Genomic DNA, 11,827 nt, shown 5'->3' with positions numbered 1-11,827 from the left:
CGCTGACCTTTAAAGTGGAGATCGATTCAGGTCACCTACATGAGAATGTTTTCTTGACCTCTTTGCAACCAGGTTGGATCGACCAGTATCTCTTCAAACACATCAAATCAAGGCATAATTATATAGTTTCCAAGGTTCGGTTCTCAAACCTTAAAAACTAGGGGACTTCTGTTATGCCTGGAAAAGGAGGGTTGACGCAGAACCCTGCCAACGTAAGCGGTCAGAGCTTAGGTGGATCCCACAACTATTCAGATGCAGCCACGTCGCATGCTGACGTGAGCAGAATGCTCCTACCAGTGCAGTGGGTGTGCACCAGAGTGACGAAAGGTTGGAGCCACTCACAAATTCAGTAATCATTACCTTAATTTATCCCACTATAAATAGAGGGCTCCTCTCCCGTTTGTGGGATTAGCTAATTTGTCTCTGGAACAACATACATACACACACCCTCTCTCTCTTGTAATCATTTGTAAATCAACTTGCTGAACGCGACCTAATCTTATATATTAATACAATACCAATGGACGTAGGATTCGCTTACATAAGCATCCAAACCACATTAAAACATTATTCCTCATCTTTTACTCATTTCAATACCCCCATACACGTGTCTTCTGAGCCAGCTCAACATTTCTCACGTGCGATTAGTTGGTGTCAAAATCAAGCATTAACACTAGCAAACATATATATATATTTATATAACGACAGTGACATTGAGGTTTTTATATTTGGAGATTAGTTCTTATTTATATATATCAAGGCACAAATTTTTTATCTTTACTATTCACTCGGCTCTCCTCCTTTATCAAGAGTTAAGATGGGAAGAGAGCAAATCCAACCTCAATCTCCTCTTCAACTCCTCTCCAGGAAGTTGATAAATCCGGCAATTCCAACCCCTCATGACCTTCACAACTGGAAAATATCAGCCCTTGATCAATTATATCCTTCACTTTATGTCCTCTTCATTTTCTTCTATCCTAATTTCATTGAAAAAAATTTCAATTAGCCGGCAAGAAGTTGGACAATTCACTATCCAAAATTTTAGCCCTCTTCTATTCTTTAGCAGGAAGATATATCAATGACAATATTTCAATAGATTGTAATGATAATGGGGTTGAATTTAAAGAAACCCTAGTAAATGGCAAGCTTTCTACAGTGCTTGGGAAAGATGTTGATTGCAGGCAGCTTAGCCAATTGATTACTCACCAATTTGAATCACCTACTAGTCCTTTATAATTAGCAATTCAATGTAACATTTTTTAGTGTGGTGGATTAGCTATCGGTTTGAGCATTTCACATAAGATAGTTCATGGATTTTTGTTCACTAAGTTTATTAATGCATGGGCTACTTCATGCCGATTAAGGCTCCATAAAGTTGATCACCCAAGCTTTGATTTACCTTCGCTTTTGCCCACAAGAGATGCGGTTCTTGAAATTAAGCCTGTACCACGATTTAATCTCGGATTGAAGACTGCATGGAGGACGTTTGTTTTCGATGGTTTTGCGATATCTAATCTAAGGAAGATTACAAAGAAGGTTGCAAAGAATCACATAAATCTTCAAGGGTACAATTGGTGATAGCAATTATTTGCAAAGCTCTCATGAGGGTTTCTCAAACTAAACATGGGCAATTGAGGCCTTCTATAATTTGTCATACAATGAACATGAGAGGAAGAGCAGTCCTTCCAATCTCAAATGATTGTTGTGGAAGCCTATAATACCCCATATTTCTATGTATTTTTGGAATTTATTGGTTGTTTTTGGGGAAAAATTGTAAGAAATTGAAACTTATCAGGGGTGTTATGGTAAGGAAATAAGAACTAGGAGGACCAAAGGAAATTTGGCATCAAAGGGACACATTCAGGCCTCAGACCTGAGGCTTGAATGCCATGGAAGGAATTTTGTCTGCCTCGACAGGAAGCCCAAGTGTGGGGGGCCATATGTTAGCTTTTAAAGTATAAATTGGGGTCCAAGAGTAATAATGTAAAGTTTGTGGACTATTTGGTATAAGATACAAGTATAGGATGGCAGAACGTATAAAAATTTTAGGGACTTATATGATATTTGGCCAAACAGGGATGCATGCAAAGTTTGCCAGGGGTGCATGCAGAGAAATTGCCAGGAATGATTTGTAAGTTATCAAAGCCTTTGTTCTATGATTTCAGGGGTTGAAATGTGACAGCCAAATTCTTGGGGGTGCAAAATGGCCAAGGGACTTTGGACCCAAGTAAAATTTTCTTGGGCACAATATAAACCCATTTTAGTTCATTTTATTACAACAAATGAAAGAAGAAGCAAATTTGAGTGGTTGAGAGGAGAGTGTCGAGAAGAAGATAATAAAAGGAGGAGGCGGAATTGAGTGATTTTGGTGGAAAAAGAGCAAGTTCATGCATGCATTTTCCCTAACCTTCTGTATTTCATTTTCTTGTTCTTCTTATGGGTGATGCTAACTTCTTTTTGGCAAAATTTGGAAACAATAGGAGAGAGGAGCCAAAATTTGAACACTTGAGCTGGGAAGGAAGATTTTGATGAGTGGAATAGTATTAAATATGGGTGAGCGATTCTGGGTCACCCATATTGGAATACTGTTTCTTAAAACTGATTCCTACCTGGCAACCGATTGGTTCCAATTCCAATTCCTAGCAATTGGAATACTGTTTCTTAAAACTGGTTCCTACCTAGGTACTTGGACCTCAGTTCTAGGTCAGGTTCCCTGGTAGGTTCTGGTTCCTTCAATGAGTGGAACTGGTACCTACCCGTATAGTATCTGTTCCAACCACAATGAAATAGGAGCCGATCCTATGAGGGTCGGTTCGGATTCTTACTCAGAACTGGCGGTTCGAGTGCCTGCTGGTTTCAGGTAAACCTGTTACCCATAGTATTAAACTTGCATTAAAATCATGTTTTGGTTGGAATGATCATATGTATGTGCATAATCACTTGATTGTGATTTTATTTTAACTCTTGAGTTACGAATTTTAATAAATTGGAGATTATCTTTGCCATGCATGTGCTTAATTTTAATAAATATCTTTGATTGTGTTTGGAATGAGAGTATGGAATTATGGATTTATATATATTGGTTAATTTTGACATGCATGTGCTTAATTATGCATATACATAATATTGGTGAGTAGTTTTTAGTTATGAGAATTTGTAATGATGGAAATTGGTTATTGCTGTGGAAATTCAGTCGTTTATGGGAAGGGCTGGTGGGTTTTGAAATTGAATGGAGAAGTAGATAATAAATGTGTAAGATTAGTGGAATTAGATTGGTTGATGAATTGGAATGAAATTTTTTTGGTTTGATTTATTAAATGTTAAGTTGAGTAAAATTCTGGATTTTCTTATTTATTAAACTCTTGATTGATTGTATGTTACGTGGAATGTTGGAAATAGGATTGTAAATCTGAAATTGGTGTAAATGTATTTTTATATGAGACTTATTGAATTGCATTTGAACGGGGATTGCTTTGGTATATTGCTTGTAAATGGTAAGAAAAGTTGAAAAGGGAAAAAGAATGAAAATTGTGGGCTGGAGCATTACACTGCCACGACGGAGATATTTTCCTACCGCGGCATTGTGCTCTGGGGTGAAAATGGGGAAACTGTCATGTTTGAGAGTTATTTTTGGGGGTTGACTGGGACCGTTGAGATAGAGATATTTTATGGGTGCTCAATGAAATTTTCACATGGTTGATTACAAAGTGTTGTTATATATATATGGTAATAAAAGTTGAAAAGGGAAAAAGAATGAAAATTGTGGGCTGGAGCATTCCTCCCACGACGGAGATATTTTCCTACCGCGGCATTGTGCTCTGGGGTGAAAAGGGGGAAACTGTCATGTTTGAGAGTTATTTTGGGGGGTTGACTGCAAAGATTGAAAGTTTGGGACTGTTGAATAGAGATATTTTATGGGTGTTCAATGAAATTTTCACATGTTTGATTACAAAGTGTTGATATATATATATATACATATAAAGTGAGGTGACAAAAAATAAATGAAAAAGTGAAACAAAAAGTCAAACTCATTAAATTTACTATTTCATTCATTTTTTATTACATCATTTTGTATTTAGATTTTTGTAAAATTCCTTTGTAAGTATAATATTATCCATAAATATAGCGGAGGTCTAGAGGAGGACTGGTACTATAGAAGTATGATCTCAATCCAAAAGATAAAACACATCCACATATATTGCATCCCAATATCCAAACACATTAAGAAATATGTATGCCCTTATGCAATATATATATATATCATACATAAAATGATATTATTATAGTGATCAATTCTTCAAAGGCATAAGCCAGAAATGACTCTAGCTAAATCATCTAAAGCCTTGTAAGAACTCCCACCCTCATTGATAGCATTTAAAGCTTTCTCACGTAGCTTCATAAATGAAATTCTTTCAGGTCGATTCTCACTTACTGACTCTTTCAAGATTTGAGCAAGATTCGTTGAGTCAGGAATCGTACTCAATCCCTCACAAACTCTAATAGCTACACCCAATTCATCCACAAGTTGTTTTGCGTTAAAGAAATGATCAGCTTGCATTGGCCATGCCAGCAATAAAACCTCTCCCAATAGACCCTCAAGAACAGAGCCCCATCCCAAATGAGTCAAGTATGATCCAACCGCTCGATGATTAAGTATCATTGCTTGTGGAGCCCATCCTCTTATCACAACTCCCCAGCCACACGATCTTCAAATCCAACCGGAACAATGCTCTGATCACCTTCTTTTCCTCCTTTCCGTGGATCTTTCACAACCCATATAAATTTGACTTCACTCTTCTCCAGTGCCTCACCTAAAGCTTCCATTTGGAGCTTGTTCAATGTGATCTGACTTCCAAATCCCACATACACCACTGATTTATCCACGTGGCACGAATCAAGCCATGTCATCACCTCGTCTGTTGGGATTGAGCTTGCCCCTCCTCGTTCTGGACCAGCTTTGATCGGAACCAAAGGCCCCACACCCCAAACACGATCATGCTTCATGAACCGTTTAACTAATAAATCAAATTTCTCGCTCTCTAGCTCAGTAAATGAATTAAAAACCAGTCCCCAGCTTTGCTGGTTTTTGATATGTGTTTCCTTAAAAAAATCGTTGGCGTTTCTTATATCATAAGAATACAAAGCATTCGCATTAATCGGACTAAAGCCGATGCGTTTGACGTCCGAATTCGGAACCAAACGATGAGCAAACGAACTCATAAGAACATCGAAGATGATAGCAACAGGAGGAGAAGGGTGAGTTTGAAACCAATGAGAAATAGGATCACAGAGCTCTCTCAAAGCAGCAACTAGTTGAGGTATATAATCTGCAGTGAGATCTTGCATATTCTCAACGCCATTAGGGATTGAAGGGTTAGAAGGGAAGGGTAAAACAAGGGTTTGAATGGAGGGATGAAGAGAAAGAAGAGGGTTCAGATAATAAAGATTTTTGGGAGTGATAAATATGGTCGTTTGAAGGCCTCTAATGGCTAGCTGGTGAGTCAAGTCAAGAAGAGGAAGAATGTGACCGGAGGCTGGGAACGGGATCATAAGGATATGAGCAGTTTTGCTGCTTGAATTTGACATTTTTCTCTTTTAGTGGTGTGTGTGATTGTGCATAAAATGGAGGACTTGAAGCTCACACTTCATAAGGAAAAATTGGGCAGCATATGCTTCGATGAGTGGATATTATCAGAAGGCATCAATTCAAGTAACAATAATTCAATAAATTTGACTGGTGGCTAGAGAATAAATTATTGTTAGATGCTACCATTATTATCAGATTACATTAAGCCTATTAGTTGAGCATCATTTATTATTATTATTATTATTATTTTTAAACAAGATATCTAAACCAACTTGCACACACCTTTACTAATCTTTAGGTTTTATTGATCAATAATGGCAAAACTACTTTTTCGCAACTTCACCAAGAGGTTCTTCTCTTCTCAATTCTCAAACCCTTCTCATCGGGCCCTTTCTTCCTCAGGTACACCTTCTTTATCTCTCTCTCTCTCTCTCTAAAATTTTGTTGAATTAGATGCATTTTCATATTACTCTTTTTTACTATCTCTTTTAGTCTCTGAAGCTCACAGTTGAATGTGTTTCACCGTCCATTTACCACTCCAATGCGTTCATTTTGTGGAAAAAAATGGTGGGTTTTAATGTTTAGAGTGTTATTTATCACACATTAGCTTTTTTAAGTTAATTTTATTCATCTACCAGGTCATTTTCCGAGCAAAAGATCCAATTTTTAGTTCAAATACTATGTTAATTTTACTGGAACACACAAACCCTAGATGAGTTTTGAGAAATTTGAGGTTGGTTCGGTACACTTTTCATACTCTATTCTATTATATTGTCTAATCCAATCCAATGAAAAATGTGTTTATTTTAATATTGACTATTCAATTCAAAATCTAATCATATTTTGTTCAACTCAAAACATTTAACATTTACCTTTCACAATAAAAGGTTATAAATTAACAAAAACACTTACACCCACCCAATCCACTATCACTCACCAATAGCCAACGCTGACCACCATCGCTAGAACAACGCATGATTGACTAGATTTGACTGGTTATGCGTCGAACTTTCCTTTTCCGACCAAATTCACCAGAATCTGACATGAAATGGTCAAATCTATGGCTAAAGATCTGGTCGTTGACGACGACCAGATCTTGGGGTCGTTATTGATGGCCAGATCTTAGGGTCGTCATTGATGGCCAAATATTTGATCGTAGATCTAGCTTTTTCCAGCTATGTACACGGTGGATCTAGTTGGAAAAGGCAAGATCGATGCACGACCGGCTAGATCTAGTCGATCGTGTGCCGACAACGGACAGCCACTATCCGACAGTGGTGGCCGACTGCCGCACAGTCAATTGGGTGGGTGGGAGTGTTTTTGTTAATTTATAAACTTTTATTATAGAGGTAATTTAACTAAATTAACATATATAGGGGGTGAAAAAATAATCTAAATATTTTCAAAAAATATTTTCTAATAATATAATAATCACATTTGCATAATCATATCCTAAAATGTATTATGAATAAGATTTTAGAAATCCTATTCAAAAAAGTGTACCGAACAGCCTTTGTCATGGAATTGTTAGTTGAGCATCATTTCAAGTGACACAGTAAGAGATATTTGTTTTTTCATTATAGACATAGCACTTGGGTGTGTTTGTTTTTCCCACTTAAATCTTATATCTGACGAGAATTAGAGTCACTTATTTTTAAAACTTTTGACCAAATAGAAAAAGTACATTTTCTTAACTTAATTTTAAAATCTGAACACTCTTTATACATACATAAATATAGTTAACTAAAATATCCCTATATGATAATAAACTTAAATTTAAATAATGCTAAAAGGAGACATTTAATTTATTTTATTTTAAATATTTTAAAACTAAATTCTCTTATTAATAATTAATGTATTTTGCGGTGGCCGAATTTTTTTTGGCAAGATTCGGTAACAATATTAATATCATAATGATTATTTTTAAATGTTTTATCTATATTTTACAATTCATATATATGTATTCGATGATTCAATGTAAAAGATTGTTATTTGAAGGCCTCTAATGGGTAGCTAGCTGGTGAGTAAGTCAACATGAGGAAGAATTTGACCAAAGGTTGTTAATGTGGGATCATTAGAGCATGAGCATTTTTGCTTCCGGACTTTAATATCTTTCTCTCTTAATGTGAGTGATTGTAGGTAGAATAATGAAGGAATTGAAGCTCTAAATTTACAAGGAAAATTCATATCCACAAACACTAAAAATTGTTATCTACAAACACCTGTGGCATTCTTTGACCACTGAATATATATTTTCTCAATAAGATTAGTTGAAGCATCACTTCAAATGAATAGTTAATAATTAGTTTTTCAATATTAATACTTATATATGGGGTTTGGATTTTCGTATTTTAATTCAATAATAAGTTATGGGTTGAATTTGCTTTAAAAAGATTTGAAACGATAAAGATGTGATACAACACGAAACTGTTTCCAACATATATTTGTAAACAGAATTTATCCGAAAGGCTTCATAAACGATGAGATGATAAGAAGATAAATTTAAGAATACAAGTTCAACACCATGAGCTTGTGTAATTCGACTTCTAAAATACTAGCAATAGTCCTGATTCTTTCTACAACTATTGAATGGTCATTTTACTGCTATATGAATTATGCTAACAAGATTTTGCAACAAAATGGAAGGCTTTCTAGTGAATTTATTGATTTTTTATATTGAAAGGGAACTCGTTGAGAAATTTAACACAAAATCAACAACAATCGATGTACAAAATAAAATAAATTATTTTATTGTATTACTCAATTGGTTACGTTAGATAGTTGCTGAGCTGTAAAGTAGTTAATTGGCTAGATTAGTTTTGATTAGCTGTCAAGAGTCCAAGTAGCTATTTACCTATAGTTCTTTGTATAAATACTGCATTTACTTTACTTAGAATAATAAGAATACTACTTTAACAAAATTGTTTTTACTCTGTAAAACCTTGCGTTACTTTGTTCATGGTATCAGAGCAATAGATCCTTTACAAATCCATTGCTTTTCTATTTTTGTGATATACTCTTGCTTCTGGTCGTCATGGAACCTAATATAAGGAGCTCGAATTTTTGAAGTGAAAGAGCGATGGAATTTGATTCAGTAGGAAGTGGAGACAACATATGAAGCGGAGATCCTCTGTATCTGCAAAATTCTGATCATCCAGGAATGATTCTTGTTTCATCTCTACTAATGGATAAGAACTACTTATCTTGGAGTCGTTCGATGAAAATTACACTAGGAGCCAAAGTGAAGTTAGGGTTTATTAATGAAAATGTAAAATACCTGATGAAAGTTCTCCAGAATTGAGCAATGGAGGAGGGTAGATTGCATGGTTACTTCTTGGATTTTGAACTCGATTTCACGAGAGATAGTTAAAGCTTTCCTATATACAACCTCATCTAAAGATTTGTGGAAGGAATTGGAAGAAAGGTTTGGTGAATATGTAATGGACCTTTGTTATATCAAATACAAAGGGATATCAGTTCAATTAATCAAGGAAATATGTCGGTAGTACAATATTACACAAAGCTCAGGAAGTTATGGGATGAATTGACATGTTTAATGCCTATACCACAGTGTAGTTGTGGAGCAAGTAAATCAGTGGCAGAGATGACTTCTTTTAATCATTTGATGCAATTCCTTATGGGATTGAATGACAGTTAAGATCATGTTCAAAATCAGATTTTGGTTATGGATCCCTTACTCACCATTAACAAGGCATATTCAATGATCTTGTGAGTTGAAAAGCAAAGAGAGGTACATGTAGCATTAGCAGATAATCTTGAGAATAGTGCTATGTTTGTAAAAGCATAAGGTGTTAAGAAAGAAGCTATTGCCAAGATAGGATACAAAAGGAAGGATATGGTTAAAAAGTTAGATAGGCATTGTGATTTCTGCAATAATGATGGACATACGAAGGAGACTTGTTTCAAGCTTCATGGTTATCTAGATTGGTACAAAGATTTAAGGAACAAAAGGGAAAGATTCAACACAAGACTTATGCAAATATGACTGAGACACCTCTGGAAGTTGAGAAAGAACTAGGTAATACTGGAATTAAGTGGGATACAACAATATTAGAATTAATCCAGCAAGAGTTGGCCAAGCTTATGAAAGGGAAAGCGTCAGTTGATGGCTCTACAATCGATTTTGCTCATTTTTCTGACTTTGCAGGTATTGATCTAACACAAACATTAAGTTTGATTGAATTGTTAGATTCAAGATCTTGGATTATAGATATAGGAGCCTCGAGTAATATGTGTAATGATCTTGCCTTGTTTAAAACCTATAATTCAATTCATAAACCCACACCTATATACTTACCAGATGGATCAATTAATTTTATCCAACACATAGGAAAAGTCGTTTTGTAGCTAGCTTTAACACTTAATGAGGCTTTGCGTATTCCAAATTTTAAGTTCAACTTACTTTCAGTAAATAAACTTTCAGATTCCGCACTCATCAAGTTTGTTTTTTTATCCTACTCACTGTCTCTCATAGGACCTGCAAACTGAAGCAGTATAGGTAGTTGGCAAGTTAGTGGGAAGATTATACATTCTAGATAAATCCTCTTTTCTGCTACAACACATACTTGTAACACTTTTTGTTTTGTCACTAATAATGTTCCAACATCGACTTTATGGCATCAAAGATTAGGCCATCCATCACATGATATTCTTAATAAAACTTATGTTATCAAGCATTCTGATTTTGCTACTTTTATTTGTGATGTTTGTCCTTTGTCGAAACAACATCGATTACCTTTTTATCCTAGCACAACTCATTCTCACACAACTTTTGAATTGATTCATATCAACATTTGTGGACCCTATAAAGTAGCTACATTTATAGTTCATATATTGACCACAATTTTTAGAATGATTAAAAATTAGTTCTCCTTGTCAGTTAAAATAATCCAAACTGATAATGGAACTGAGTTTCTTAGCAAAGATTGTCATACTCTTTTCCTTGTACATGGCATTTTACATCAAAGATTATGCACTTATACACCCCAGTAGAATGGATTAGTTGAAAGGAAACATAAACATTTGCTTCAAGTAGCTCGATCCCTTATGTTTCAATCAGCTCTACCTAAGTATTTTTTTGGGGGAAGTCATACTCACAGCTACATATATCATTAACAGGTTGTCCACTCCTGTTCTCAAATGGAAAATCCCCTATGAAATACTTTTCCGTAAACCTCTAGATTATTTTTTCCTCAGAACCTTTGGATATAAATGTTTTGCTATCAACACACATCCACATAAAGATAAGTTTGCCCCCAGGGCTTATAAATGTGTTTTCCTAGGATATAACATTGGTCACAAAGCTTATAAAATGTTTGATATGATTTTCAAAGACTAAAAGTGTTGAACTCCATTTTGGTACATGATTGAGTTCCAACACCCAAAGACAATTTTAAGATTGAATTATACTATTTTTATTATTTGTTATTCATTGATTTGCTTTCAGATATTAGCATATTTTCTCAAGTTCTGATCGCTTGTTTCTGCCCTGCCTCGCAAGATAAAGTTTTCACTATGCTACTATCCAAGAAGAAAATGTACCTTATTACTGGGAACATAAATTCCATTAGCCTGAAAATCTAGACTGATTGTTGAAGAACAAGCAAGCATGACACTAATAACAATGTGGTGAAAACATGAAAGAAAAATATCAGAATACTTTGCATGTTTCTCACACAGCAAATGCATCATTCTTAATCCAAATCAAGCTGGAAGTCCAATTCCCCTTTTCTAGTCGCCAAGCTTCATAACAGATTCATAAAGCTTCTGCATAATTTCCTTTGGATTGAGTTGAGATCAGTTATAGTCGTCATTGATGCAAGGAATTCTTCGTTCTAGAAACATACATGAGACTTTCATCTCATACAGTTCCTCCTTATGTGCATAATGAGAATAATACAAGAAATAAAAAAAGATGAAATATTCTCCTTATTGAACGAAATAGAGACAACAACAGGAACAAAATATAATAGTAAAACAAATCAAACAGTAAACAAAGAAAATAACACGCGCGATTTACCCTGGTTCACCTAAAGTGGGCTACGTCTAGCTAAGTCAATATTATTGCAATATGCCTCACCTCTCTTGTTTATAATGAATGAATTGGTCTCACACCCACAATAAGAGAAAAGTATGTTTATATACTAGGTTTAAGAGACTAAACCTAGTTTTACAAGGATTCCTATTCCTAAGCCTAACCTAATAATGAATTAGTAACTT

General features: G+C 35.0%; 1 protein-coding gene across 1 annotated transcript; it reads right to left on the bottom strand.

The window, feature by feature from the left end:
- Positions 1–4,297: 4,297 nt before the first annotated feature.
- Positions 4,298–5,586, bottom strand: LOC116135372 (UDP-glycosyltransferase 89C1-like). Its single transcript, XM_031421065.1, is given in 2 exon segments — positions 4,298–4,695; positions 4,698–5,586. Coding segments are annotated over 2 exon segments (1,287 nt in total).
- Between the last annotated feature and the right edge of the window lie 6,241 nt (positions 5,587–11,827).

Source organism: Pistacia vera, unplaced genomic scaffold, assembly GCF_008641045.1.
Source record: "Pistacia vera cultivar Batoury unplaced genomic scaffold, PisVer_v2 Contig3, whole genome shotgun sequence".
Taxonomy (NCBI): Eukaryota; Viridiplantae; Streptophyta; class Magnoliopsida; order Sapindales; family Anacardiaceae; genus Pistacia; species Pistacia vera.
This window is presented reverse-complemented; position numbering and strand designations above follow the sequence as displayed.